Source organism: Eurytemora carolleeae, unplaced genomic scaffold (assembly GCF_000591075.1).
Source record: "Eurytemora carolleeae unplaced genomic scaffold, Eaff_2.0 scaffold327, whole genome shotgun sequence".
Taxonomy (NCBI): domain Eukaryota; kingdom Metazoa; phylum Arthropoda; class Copepoda; order Calanoida; family Temoridae; genus Eurytemora; species Eurytemora carolleeae.
In genome coordinates, this window is record NW_019396260.1 from 24,776 (window position 1) to 39,511 (window position 14,736).

The 14,736-nt window shown below is 30.7% G+C and overlaps 1 protein-coding gene across 1 annotated transcript in view; it reads right to left on the minus strand.

Annotated features, from left to right (window-relative positions):
* Window positions 1-270: 270 nt before the first annotated feature.
* LOC111699569 (protein Daple) overlaps window positions 271-14,736 on the minus strand; it is a 14,774-nt gene continuing 308 nt past the window's right edge. The window contains exons 2-20 of the mRNA XM_023470272.1: window positions 14,533-14,560; window positions 13,356-13,421; window positions 12,567-12,669; window positions 11,716-11,857; window positions 10,930-11,011; window positions 9,209-9,355; window positions 8,829-8,887; window positions 7,902-8,016; window positions 6,861-6,958; window positions 6,638-6,795; window positions 6,054-6,139; window positions 4,877-5,238; window positions 4,275-4,421; window positions 3,771-3,885; window positions 2,682-2,735; window positions 1,868-1,920; window positions 1,218-1,296; window positions 785-814; window positions 271-420 (exon numbers count right to left, since the gene is read on the minus strand). Of these exons, the coding sequence (XP_023326040.1) occupies window positions 340-420; window positions 785-814; window positions 1,218-1,296; window positions 1,868-1,920; window positions 2,682-2,735; window positions 3,771-3,885; window positions 4,275-4,421; window positions 4,877-5,238; window positions 6,054-6,139; window positions 6,638-6,795; window positions 6,861-6,958; window positions 7,902-8,016; window positions 8,829-8,887; window positions 9,209-9,355; window positions 10,930-11,011; window positions 11,716-11,857; window positions 12,567-12,669; window positions 13,356-13,421; window positions 14,533-14,560 (2,005 nt within the window). The 3' untranslated portion in view covers window positions 271-339. The remainder of the gene's footprint in view (window positions 421-784; window positions 815-1,217; window positions 1,297-1,867; window positions 1,921-2,681; window positions 2,736-3,770; window positions 3,886-4,274; window positions 4,422-4,876; window positions 5,239-6,053; window positions 6,140-6,637; window positions 6,796-6,860; window positions 6,959-7,901; window positions 8,017-8,828; window positions 8,888-9,208; window positions 9,356-10,929; window positions 11,012-11,715; window positions 11,858-12,566; window positions 12,670-13,355; window positions 13,422-14,532; window positions 14,561-14,736) is intronic.

Genomic DNA, 14,736 nt, shown 5'->3' on the forward strand with positions numbered 1-14,736 from the left:
TCTGTTATCCAGAGGGAACTGAACACTTGCCACAAATTAAAATCCTTTATATTTACAACCTGATAATATAGACCTTAGATATTTCAAACTATAAAACCTGTTACATCAAAAACGATATAGGGATTAGAAACTTTAAGTTTGAGTCAAGTGTTCACTTCTTTTGAATTTCATTTTCAATATTTTGTTTGTCCTCGACCTATTCTGCTCCTTTTATCCTTTCTTGCAAATAACTTCACATATCAAATATTCGTTAATATTTTTTATCTCTGCTTAAAAAATTAAAGAATTTATTTCAAATAGTAAATTATAACATTTATTTCATTTTACAAAAATATTAATTTATGAATGTCGGCTTGATTTAACTTTGTTTGGTATTTGTACTCCGGAGTTAGAAAGAACCAATCTTGGTTGCTCTGCAACCTAGCAGCAATTAATTAATTAAATAATCGATCAATCATTTAATCAGCTAGAAAATCAATGAAATAATCGGTCAGTCAATCAGCTAGAAAATCAATCAAATAATAGATCAATCAATCATTCAGCTAGAAAATCGATCAAATAATAGATCAATCAATCAGCTAGACAATCAATTAATCTACCATCTAGTAAATCAATTAGATTGGCAATCAATCAATTTATACCAGAACAAACGCACAGTTATGTAATTAATCAGTTTTTAAAAACGAGCAATCAATTGAAAGTAAAAAAAATGAGTAATAAAAACTGATGTGTTTTCGTTGCATTATCATTAATATTTTTTCCTTTTTTTAAATATAGAAAATACCTTTTGTTTAGATTTATCCCAAACGAATATCTAAAAATAATCTTTTTTAACAAATCATGTAAATATCAAATATTAAACGGAAAGCAATTGATTATTTGTCACAAACTCTACTTTTGTAACACCTATATTTTTGCGACCTATAGTGATAACTTTGATATTCCAAATTTGGACTATTTATTTAATTTAAATTTAATTTAAATTAAATACCTAATTTGAAATATAAAGATCTATGATATCAGGTTGGAAGGGTTAGAAAATTAGATATTTGGCGAGTAATCAGTTATACCTTTCTAGAGATAAAGCATTTGTATAATGTTGATTCGATTCTATTGACACAAAAAATCCGAGTTTTATGATCTCTGACAAAATTGTTGTGTGCCAGTTCCGAAAACTTAATGATTTATATATTCCCTAAGACCCCAACCCTCTTTACCTTATTATCCACATATAATCTGTTCTCCTGCAGTATACAAACACTACTCGGATATCTCTCCCGAACCCGAACCATAAACCTAAATAAAAAAGTCTTACGAATTTGTTGTAAAAATCAAATAATGTACATAGTGTGATTCAAATATATGATGTTTTTAAGAAAGGAATTGAGTTTTTGTCTCAAATTTATATATCTATGGAACCTGATGGTGTAAACCTTTAATATTTCAAATTTAGACTATTTGTTTAAACAGAACTAATAATTTGGAATAACAAAGGTCTACGTTATCGGGTTGCAAAGCTGATTAAAATATCAGAGTTATGGCAAGAACTCAATTTCTTTGATTACAGATTTTGTAGTTTGTAACTGTTTTAACCAACATTTTTCTGATGTGTAAGTTTTAAATAACAAAATCAGTAGGAAAAATGAAAGAACAAAAACGAATTTTTATGGATGACTTGATGTGTAAGTTTTAAATAACAAAATCAGTAGGAAAAATGAAAGAACAAAAACGAATTTTTATGGACGGATGAAAAGATGGATAGATAAACGGATGAAAAGATGGATAGATAAACGGATGAAAAGATGGATAGATAAACGGATGAAAAGCTCGCAAGATAAATGGATGAATATGTATGTGTGAGTGAGACCTGTACAACTCTCCCCACTCCTCCCTCATACTTCGTGACATATCTTCAGTGATCTGAACAACACAATAATTAAAGTCCACAAAATTTCGATACTTTCCATAGTTTTAGATTAAAGGGAATGTAGATGTAATTTTAAATGACATTTCAGACATAAAAATACTATACTAAGAAAAAAGTCTTCATATATTGGCAAATACATAGTTCCGGCGACAGCTGAACACATTTCCCGTTCTAGAATTTCTAAAATTCATATTTTTAATGTTTACCGCAGTTTTTAAAATTCGAATAAAAATTGGACTTAATGTGACTCCGGAAAAACATATATATACATATATATTTTAAATATGCAACAGATTAAATGTACATTGTTATCAACACTTACACGGGTTCCTAGGGAGATGTTTGCAATCCGTTATCATTACTCAGACAAAAGTTTGAAGGGTACCGTTGTAAATCGGACATACCAATTTTAAAATTACGTCAACACTCTATAAAATGAGTAAAAGCTTTGTGGTTTAGGCAATAGAGCAAATGGTAATAGAGCAGATGCCGAAGTGCCTTCTAGCTCTCCAAAACTGCAAGAGACCGACATTAGCAATATTACACCTTGGATATATAAGCTTTTGGTAACATTTGGAGACATATTCTGAGTTCAAATATGATATTTATAAAAAGTTGATTCTCAAACAACAAGAATGAAACATTCTTGGCCACGTCGCTTTATGAAATACACAAGTTAAAAGCATCGTTTTTATAACAGCAACAAATAAAAAAATATCTGAAATTAAGAATTTTTATGAATAAGATGTTTAACCTTTATATTTGAACCCTTGAGTAAATCAAGTCTTGACATTAATTCTTCCCTGTCCTACACAAACACAAACTTTAAATACATTTGAACAATGAAAAAAAATATGAAAGAACAAAACGAAAAAAGAAGTTTGTATAAGGAAAAAAGTAATAAACAAGGAATAAAAAGATTGATTGTAGATGAATAAATGAAAGGATGAATAAACAAGGAATAAAAAGATTAATTGGAGATGATTAAATGAAAGGATGAATAAACAAGTAATAAAAAGATTAATCGTAGGTGAATAAATGAAAGGATGAATAAACAAAGAATGAAAAGATTACTTGTAGATGAATAAATGAAAGGATGAATAAACAAGGAATGAAAAGATTAATTGTAGAGGAATAAATGAAAGGATGAATAAAAAGTGAATGAAAAATGAATGATAAATGAATTAGAAAATTAATAAATAGATGAATAAATGAAAGGATGAATAAACAAGGAATAAAAAGATTAATTGGAGATGAATAAATGAAAGGATGAATAAACAAGTAATAAAAAGATTAATCGTAGGTGAATAAATGAAAGGATGAATAAACAAAGAATGAAAAGATTACTTGTAGATGAATAAATGAAAGGATGAATAAACAAGGAATGAAAAGATTAATGGTAGATGAATAAATGAAAGGATGAATAAACAGGGAATGAAAAATGATTGATAAATGAATTAGAAAATTAATAAAGAGATGAATAAATGAAAGGATGAATAAACAAAGAATTAAAAGATTAATTGTAAAAGAATAAATGAAAGGATGAATAAACAAGGATTAAAAAATGACTGATAAATGAATAAGAAAATTAATAATAAAACATTGATTGTATTGAATGAAATATCAAATAAGAACGAAAAGATAACTTTGAATGGAAGAAAGAATAGTTATGAATGAAAGAAAGGATAGCTATGAATGAAAGAAAGGATAGCAATGAATTAAAGAAAGGATAGCAATGAATGAAAGAAAGGATAGCTATGAATGAAAGAAAGGATAGCTATGAATGAAAGAAAGAATGACTAAACAACTATATGAAATGATAAATGAATATATGAATGCTGACCTGGGGATACTGAAGGGTTACTACTAGAGGAGGTGTTCCATGTATATCCGAGTGGGATGGGTTTAATCTCTGTATCCCTGTTACCATCATCTCTCTTCTCACTCCTAAACTTCTCCTGTGCAAATACCAATTTTTTAACTTCAATTCCACAAAACAAAGGAACTAAAAACTCAAGTTTTTAACTTAATTAGTTTCTTTCATTTGTTGGTTTTCTGTAAACGTGGCAGGTTGATTTCTGCTACAGAAAAAATTGTGAAACTGATCACCTTTTAAGCTAGAAATACGACAATATCTTCCATTTTGATCAAATAACTATTTAAAGTGTGTCATTGTTATTTTAGTCTGCCCGCCCCTCTTAAATGAAGATTTATTTAAAATTTCAACTCAACGATAGACTCTTTGATCCACTGTTTCCTAGTTTCATGGAAACCTTCATATTTATGAAATAAAATAAAACTGGTTTGCTTAAACTCAATGGTTATTAATTTCCGATTAAAATCAAACCTGATAATCTTAGATACTATTAAAGCAAGGCTGTAAAAGGTCTCCTTAGGTTGTATCTCTATCCCATGGAAGAGAAGATTATTCTTCCAATCTCTAGGATGCTCAGCAACAAGGTTTTCCATCTCTCCGATCCGAACCTCAAGCTCTCTGCATGTAAAGTCATGCATTTATTGAGTTTATTGGTCTTTTATATTATTCCCAATTCGAATTAGAACTTATATTCTTCTCCAAACTTAATTGTTATCCTAACCCTACAAATCTCGATTCTGTTCCAGTTCTGATCCATATACAGATGCAATCTCTGTGAATGATAGTAATTCTAAAATATCCATTCTTATCTTGGCCATGATTCTGATTCTTATCTTGGCCATAATCCTGATTCTTATCTTGACCATGATTCTGATTCTCATCTTGGCCATGATCCTGATTCTGATTTAGATCCTGATCTCGATTTCAATCCTAATATTGATATTAATCCTGCTGTTTTTCCAAATCCTTATCTTGATTCTAAACCTTATCTTGTTTTTAATCCCAATCTTAAACCGCATTCTTAACTTAATTTTAATCCTAATCCGAATCCTGATATTAATTCTAAAGCTTACCTAATCCTTGAGCTGAAAGTATGCATATTATCAATAGCAACTGAAACCTCATCACTGCCCAACCTATCAATATTCTCCGTAACCTTCTTCAAGTTCAGGTTTAAATCCTTCTTGATATTCTCCTCAACACTTAGGATCTTCTCTTGGAGCTCTCTCAGTTCTGTTTCCAGTATCACCGAGGAGTCGGAGATAAGTTTCCTGATTTGTTGAAGCTGCTCTTCAACCCCAACCTTCTCAGTCCCGATCTGTTCCTCTATTTCTTTACGCTCGGAGTCAATATTCTTTCTTAAGTCTCCCTTCATAGTTCTAATGTTTATATCCAGAACTCCCCATTTCTCAGTCAAGGTTCCGCTTAATTTACTCTAGAATATCAACAACATCTTTTTATTAAAAGGACTGTACGCGTAATTTTGAGTGACCCTCTATTCAAAGATGACAATGCCCGAGTTTCAGCTTTATCAGATCAATAATATGGAAGACATTGTCATTTTCTGAGGTCTGAAAGTGTTTAAATCTGAAAATTCCATAAGTTTTTTTCTGCGGTAGAAATGCGCAAGTCACTTTTGTAGAGAAATAACAATTGAAAATAATAATTTTTCCAAATTATAAACATTGATATCGTTGATACTTGAAACATTGATATCGTTCATACTTGATACATTGATATCGTTCATACTTGATCGGACAATGCTTTAAATCACAGACTACACAGACTGCTCATACACTCTACCTGGATAGGCTGAGCAGGCCTATAGTGTCCCGGCACGCCATGCTACGGTTCCATGTAATGTTTTTTGACTGACATCTTACGGCCATTTGTTGCATTCAGGGGTTAAGTTTTACAAATTTTAAAGAAATACTCCAATTTTTAACATGAAACATAACGTTTATGAATATTGTCTATATTCAAAAATTTTGCATTTCCTATTCAAAGGATCCTTAAATATCCCTGATTACAGATGTCTCCTAATTGGTCTTGTACAGTACTTGTACACAATAGAACATGCTGTGGAAAATATCGCATATTATAGGTGTTTATCAATCTCTGTAACTCTCTTATCTCTGCCATATTTGTAACTTAATCTAACACGTACAGTCCTTTTAACTCAGTAAATAAAGTAAAATAAAAAATAAAAGCCATGGATTTAAATCTTTGAACTATGTTGATGATATTTTCCTGGTTCTCTGTTATACTGATAACATGGCTCATCTGTTCTTGGTAACTCTTGGAGAGGGTTTCATCAATACTCCGAACCTGCTCCTCTGACAAGCAATAATTCTGATTTTTAGTTTGAATTTAAGAATATTAAAGAAAGTGAATTTGTCCCATAAAAAGTAAAAAGTAAAAAAATTGGCGAAAAATAAATTTTTCCAATAAAAACAGGAACATTAGCGAATATTCTTAATTGTTATCATTTAAAAATGTACGAAAGGTTTGTAGAATTCCAATATATCAGCAAAAAAAGCTAAATATGGGCGCGAAGCGACCTTCTAGTCTAGTCATTTCAGAAAACGAAGGAAAATGATGATTTTTGAGTCTTTTCGGTTTATTCAATTTTTCTTTAATGGTTTTTAACTCGACAATTAAACCAAGAGAAGAAGTTTCTGAAACAAATATCAGAAAATAACATAAATAGGTTATCAAGGTAAGGGAATAAACAAAATGGTTGTGTGAAGAAAAAAACACTGATTGTCGGTTTGTAATCTTCTCATTCACGTTTATGCTGAAGGGTTTTAAGAAGTTATTTTATCATTGCTTGCCTAAAACTCTGATTTTCTCCTCTACTGTTCCCTGCCCCTGGAGTAAAGAATCCAACCTCTCCATCTTCCCTCGCTGGACACTGCTTTCCTCCCTCCCCTTCTCCTCAACCTTGGTCGTTAAACCCTCCAGCTCAACCAGCATCTGCTCTATACTACACCTGGGGAAACAAAATATAAAATCCGTTCATAGTACAACAAGAAATTCTTGTGAATTGTTTCATCCCTGATTTTGTGAATGTTTGTATCCTGGTTGGTCTGAGAATTGCTCTGATGATCCAGACTTGTTTTAACCTGGGTAGAGAGTTTATTGTGAACTGAATCCTTGAGACAAAACTTGATCAAATTTTTAAGAAAAAAAATCCGTGTCGCTCAATTACTTTATTTGTGTGAAAGACATAATTCGATAAAATCAATGCAGCATTCGGCGTCCTGGATTTTTTTATCTGCTTTGAACACTGTAAAAAAAAGTCCTATGATGATTGAAAGAAATTGAGTTTTAGATAGAAATTCAAATGTTCTAATCCCTATATCTTTGGAACCCAATGGTGTACTGGAACTATATTATCTAACAGAATTCATAGTTTGAAATATCTAAGATATGACATCTCAAAGATAAAGGGATTAGAAAATCAGAGTTTGTGGCAAAAGCTCAAATCCTTTGTCAAGTTCTGATTTTTTTTCCTCTGAATTTGGCTTTCCGCAATCTAGGAATAGTAATGATAATTCTATTTTAAGAGTTTGAAAATTTCCCATTTGAGTATTTTTCTTTATTTAGTTTGACATTATAGATTGATACAAAGCTTCAAAACTGCATTTGATTTAATTTTATGTTTCGGTTTAAGATATAAGAAATTGAGTCTTTGTCAGAAACTCAAATTTTCTTTTCTTATATCTTTGCAACCCTAATGTGTAAAACCGAATTGAGTATTTGCCACAAACTCTGATTTTCTAATCCGGCCCTGTATCTTTACAACTAGATATCATAGATATTTCAAACTATATACTTTTTTAGTCAAAAAGTCTATGTTTGAAAAATGATTTGCAATACCAGGTTTAAAAAATATAGGGATTACAAAATATGAATTTTTAGCAAAACTCAATTTCTTTGATTTGATATTTAAAACTTAGATAATTGATTTAACAGAATTCAAAGTTTGAAATATCTAAGGTGAGTTGGGATTAGATAAATTGTGGAAAAGACTCAGTTCCTTTGCACCAAAACTTAAATTAAATTCCGATAAAATCTCTGTGTTGTTTTGTGTTCCTGGATACTGAGTTTATTCCTTGTTTCCTCCAACCTAACCAGGATCTTCTCCTGGAGCTCAACTATACTCCTCTCTAGATTCTGCAGCTCTCCCTCCACACCTACACACAACCATCTTCAGAATTAAGACAAATATTCAAACCAAGATTAAAGTTTTTAACTACTCGGTTTCCTGCAATACATCAGCTTTCTCAAGGATTCCAGACTCCCGAGTTTAGAAACTTTTTGATTTTGATTAAAGAAACAGAAAACTGTAAACTCAGACTTTCCAGTTCCTATATCTTTGCAGCGCGATGGAGAGGATTTTTCATATTACAAAGATTTTTTATTTGATCTAAAAAAATGTATTGAGTATGAAATATCAAATCAAATATCAAATTCTTAACAAGATCAAGAACAAGATCAAGAACAAAATCAAGATCCAAATCAAGAACCAAATCAAGAACAAAATCAAGAACAAGATCAAGAACAAAATCAAGAACCAAATCAAGAACCAAATCAAGAAAAAAATCAAGAACAAAATCAAGAACAAAATCAAGAACAAAATCAAGAACAAAATCAAGAACAAAATCAAGAACAAAATCAAGAACAAAATCAAGAACAAAATCAAGAACAAAATCAAGAACAAAATCAAGAACAAAATCAAGAACAAAATCAAGAACAAAATCAAGAACAAAATCAAGAACAAAATCAAGAACAAAATCAAGAACAAAATCAAGAACAAAATCAAGAACAAAATCAAGAACAAAATCAAGAACAAAATCAAGAACAAAATCAAGAACAAAATCAAGAACAAAATCAAGAACAAAATCAAGAACAAAATCAAGAACAAAATNTTGTAGAAAAGATATACATTGTATGTAGAAAATACAATTTATTTTCTCAAATTATGATAAATATATTGTAGAAAAGGATGACTTTGATTACCTAGAACTAAGATTCTCTAAATCTTTTTCCAATCCTGTTCTCATAAACTCCAACCTGTCCTAATCAATCAATCAATGACAGAAATAAAAATGTTGAAGTTTTTTCCGTTTTCAATATAATATTCAAAAATTATTTATTTCACCAAAATTTTTTTTATTTCAGACAAAAAAACCTTCCTCAATTTATATGTTTTTATTCCAAATATCTTTGCAGCCTGATAGTGTAAACCTTAAATATTTCATCTTTACTATTTTATCTGATATAATTCGTAGTTTAAAATATTGAAGGTTCTTCGAGATCAGGTTTAAAAAAAATAAGGATTAGAAAATTAGAGGTTTTGACAAGTATTTAGTTCCTTATCAATTAGTTTTGTTTAAAACCTTTAATTTCTGGAACAAGATAAAGGTCTCAGAGGTTTTCTTCTCCGATGTCCTGAGTTCGGATACAAACTTCTCCTCCTGTTCCTCCGTCCTTCTCCGGTTCTCCGAGATACCGTTCTTTAATCTGATATTGGTTTCCGTGCAACCCTGATCAACAGGTTACAAAAATATTAAGATTATTAATGGATTTTTCTCTTAAAGGATTCAAATTGCTAAAAGTAAGAAATGTATTTTCTGTTTGAAAGTTGGTAACTAATAATATTAATTGTAGATTACTTTATTCTTTATTTTTTAATTTGAGAATTTACTTTTTTCGGGTAAAATGACCAGAGCTGAAAACTTTAGAATGGCATATCCTTAATCCCGATAGGTATATTAATCTGGAGATTAATATAAAGAGGAGAACAAGCAATATTTAATCTGGAGATTAAGAAAAAAAGTGGATCAAGCATTAATCCCGATATCCACCATTCAAAAGTTCCCAGCTCTGGAGATTAAATTCATGAGGACAACAAGCAATATTTAAAACAAACGGGATTAAGGATATTCCATTCAAAAGTTTTCAGCTCTGGAGACTAATTACAGTGTCCCTCTATTTCTATGGTGGCTAGGTCCGATTCTAAGCGGTGACATTAAAAGCTGATCCTGATCAAGAATTGTTAAAAATTAAACACTGTTTTAGATAGAACACTGATTATATCTTTCACATTATTAGTCAAGGTTATAATTCAAGGAAAGTTATTTCAGAGTTGAACGCATCTTTTGTGCTGCAGTGTACTGTCTCTGGGCGGTAATGTAAACACAAGACGGATGTCAAAGCCTGACATGGGATCCATCTTTCACATAAAAAATCAATGAAATATTTTCGTCATTGAAAACTATTATGTAAATTATCAAAATTTAATGCTTTTAACCTCCTCGGATACTAAACGAACACTGATGCATCTATTCTTGTTTACAAATTCCGCCCAGAGAGAACTGGTTTTAATCTGTACGCTGAGTATACGAAACTGAAATTAACTTTCCTTGCATTATAACCTTGTTATTAATCAGAGAAAAGTTTAAAGTTTACCACCGCTGTGAATCGGACATGTCCTTCTTTTTTATTTTAAATTCAGGCAATCCCTTTAATCTAGCTCGACAAGTATATTTTCTATAGATACAGTTAGAACCAGAAAACTCTGAAATTGGAAGTCGACTTTTCGACTCAAGTTATGACTTTAGATAGTTCAATGAACACGAGGCACATCAAATGTACAGCACTCCCATTTCACTTTATAAGTAATTTAAAACCTAACTAGCAAAGCTATTTGCTTTGTGACAGCATCAAATACACTTCAGTTTTGCTTTAATTTCGTCTACAGTTTTCTGGTTATCACTGTAAATTGTGTAGTGTATACGATGCATATGTTTTAATTCTGAATTTCCTCGAAACGAGATTATATTCTCTTTGTTTTCCTTCTATTGTATTATTTTCTAGTTCTGACTTCATGGACTGTGTTGTACTGTGCTATCTTTTACTATGCTGTTCTGTACTGTACAGAACTGTACTGTACTGTACTATAATTTTGTACTTTAACGTACTGTAATGTACTGTATTGTACTGTACTCTACGGTACTGTATTCTACTGTTGCACTGTACTGTACTGTACTGTACTGTACTGTACTGTACTGTACTGTACTGTACTGTACTGTAGCTAGATTATAAAAGAATAGAAAACCTGAATTCTAAGTTCCAGGTTGTCAAGTTGTTTATTAATCTCCTCATTTTTCAAGGATTCAATCTCTTTTATACTTTCAATCCTGCAGATTAGAGATTAGAAACAAACTCAAAATTGAATCTTTAAATACAAATATAGATAATCTTTAGAAGATATCAACCTATCTATTCAAAAAGTAAAATTTTTAATCATCTCATTTTTTAAAATCTAATAGTAACAATACGTAACGTTATCAATTTTATCACAAATTGAAGAAAAAAAAAAAATTATAATTCTGGGCTTTTAAAGAAGCTTTGTGTCTTTTTCTAGTATAAACTTGTTTTTTTAGAGGGAGCGTTTGGCTGCACAAGGAAATTTAGCTAAGAATGAAGTGTTGCAAAAGAATATTTTTAGACCTATGAGACGTTTTTACGTTGCATATTTGTTCACTAAGAGCGCAAATTCAATATTCAAATCATCATACAACACTTTATTCTCAGCTAAACTATCTTGTCTAGCCAAACACTCTTTTAGAACATTTTTTCTTCGTGCATCATAAAAATAAATATTTCTAATATTTTTCAATTTCAATCAGCCATAAACCTTCTCTGGGGTCATTTAAAATTGGCCAATCAAAAATACAATATTAATTAAATTGTAATGTAATTGCATTGTTTTTATTAACTATATTTAAGAATGTTTCTATTCCTGGTTAAAAGTTGTGTTGAAGTAGAAGATAGAATAGAATTTCCTTGTTTGCAACTTTTCTCCAAGTTTTCAGAAAGATCGGAGAAGCTCTTCTCAAACCTTGAGTTGAGCTCCGTATGGTTTTCAACCTTGAGACAGATTGAGTTCTGAAGCTGGTGAACCTGTGTACTTAATCCCAAATTGGTTTGTGCACAACTTTCCTTGAATTCTAGGAATTCTTTCTCCAGGATACCATACTTAGCTGGGAACAAGGTTAATGAGGAATCAATAAAGGGACTATTCACGTTATATCAAGTGATCCCCCTCCTAGAATCTTCCCATTTTTACATTTTTACACTGTCCCGGTTTACCTTTTCTTGCCTGTATGTGTACTGTACTGCTTGTCTGTATGTGTACTGTACTGCTTGTCTTGATCTTGAAACCCAATCTCTGTATATCTGTATCCTACGTATACCTACCTAGCTCCTTGTTACTCTGAGATACAGAAACCTCTAGATCTTGAAACCTAATCTCTGTATCTACTGTATACTTAATTTACCTACCTATCTCCTTGTAAATCTTGGATACAGAAACCCCTAGATCTTGAAACCTGTATCTCTGTATCCTACGTATACCTACCTAGCTCCTTGTTACTCTGAGATACGGAAACCTCTAGATCTTGAAACCTAATCTCTGTATCTCTGTATCTACTGTATACCTACCTAGCTCCTTGTTACTCTGAGATGCAGAAACTTCTAGATCTTGAAATTTAATCTCTGTATCTCTGTATCCTACGTATACCTACCTAGCTCCTTGTTACTCTGAAATACAGAAACCTCTAGATCTTGAAACCTATACTCTGTATCTCTGTATCCTACATATACCTACCTAGCTCCTTGTTACTCTGAGGTACAGAAACCTCTAGATCTTAAAACCTCAACTCTGTATCTCTGTATCTACTGTATATCTACCTAGCTCCTTGTTACTCTGAGATACAGAAACCTCCAGATCTTGAAACTTAATCTCTGTATCCTCTTTATGGTTCTGTATATCGACTTGAATTTCTTGAATATTCTAAAAATTAAAATTAAAATTATAAATAAGTAAAAATATAAAAATACCAAGGAAGGAATCGAATTCTAAACTTAATTTAAAGGGACTGTAAGCGTAATTTCGAGCTAACTTCCGTTTAGAGAGTGATATCTCAGATTCAGAACAGCGCCCTTTAAACCTTTGACTGCTTCTTGAGGATAGAGAACTCAGCGTCCTATTAGTTAGACATTTTCAAGCTATGATTTAGCTGTAACTTTCTCGCCTAGCTAGCCTGGGAATTCGCAGTTAAATAATCACAACTAGAAAATGTTTAACCAATCGGATGGTTGTATATAACTCTTAAATCTTGTACTAAAGCCGTAACATTGGATATCGATAGCGTACTGTGTGAGCTCAGCGTGGCTGACATTCCATTTATTCCTGAAAAAAAAACTAGAATATCCTTTATCCAAATGTTCGAATGTGAATAATTATATTCTGCCACTTTTAGAAATATTGATATTCTTAAATATGAAACAGCTTGTACAGAGATAATGAAAAGTCTGTTATCCTTGATCAGTTAAATGTTTAAAAGATATTGTTATGAGTTGTATTTGCCCCTTTTTTAATTGCGCGTACAATATGTTTTAAAGGCAAAACTATAAATATAAGATTTAGAGAAAGAGAGTAAACTATTTAAAATTGAGACCAAATAATTAAAACCCAACCTTGTCTATTTTATTAGTAAGCCAAGATACTAGGTCTACCAGCTTAGCATGGCTTGCATCTTCCACCTAGTATATGGATATGGATAATGGATATTCATGAATATGGATAATGGATATTCATGAATATGTATAATGGATATTCATGAATATGGATAATGGATATTCATGAATATGGATAATGGATATTCATGAATATGGATAATGGATATTCATGAATATTTATAATGGATATTCATGAATATGGATAATGGATATTCATGAATATGGATATTGGATATTCATGAATATGGATATTAGATATTCATGAATATGGATATTGGATATTCATGAATATGGATATGGATATGGATAATGGATATTCATGAATATGGATAGTGGATATTTATGAATATGGATATTGGATATGGATAATGGATATTCATGAATATGGATATGGATATGGATAATGGATGTTCATGAATATGGATATTGGATATGGATATGATTATGGAATTTTGAAAATGTTTAGACATTGTTAATATTATTTGTAAAGTTATAAACGAAATATTATTTGTCTTTTTTATTTTAATATAAATCTGATAAGATCAAAAAGGAAAGTTTTGAAATGAATCTTAATTGAACATTTGAACATTAATTCCTTGAATTTAAATTTAAACAGTATAGAGCAGGAAAGTTGAAGCTCTCCAAAGTTTTGATTTAAAACTGAAAATACTAATTTCAACTTTGAATTGCATTGTGCATTCATTATTATATGCAATTGTTTCATGTTTCGTATGTTAAAATAAAACTACAAACTTTTTAATGTAAATTTTATCATCTTTAGTAATTTTTATCTGGAAAAATGTTTGAGAAAAAGTAAAAAAGCAAATGAGTCGGTTGGATCAAAGAAGTTCAGTCTTTGCCACAAACTCAATTTTTTTAATCCTTATGTATTTTCTGACTGGTGGTGTAGACCTTTGATATTCTAAACTTAAGTTATTTTATCTAATATAATTCATTGTTTGAAATATCTAAGGTGTACGACATTGTGTTGCAGATATAAAGGGATTTGATAATTTTTATTTTTATTCAATCTTTTTGTCCAGAAAATTGGACCTAAAAAAGAATCCCTAACGTTTCCTGCTTTTTTAAACCCAAAAAGAGAAAAGTTAGGGATATCAAATAACAAGTTTTAAACCTGGAGATTGTTTTCTGTTGATGCAGGCCTGAAAATATATCTTTTAATAAAGGAACTCAGTTTTTTTACACAAAATCCGATTTTTGAATCACCATATCTTTGCAATATGAGAAAGTAAAACTTTGATATTTCAACCTATGAACTATTTTACAGGAAATATTTAAATATCACAGGCTTACACCACCAGATTGCAAAGAATTAGCA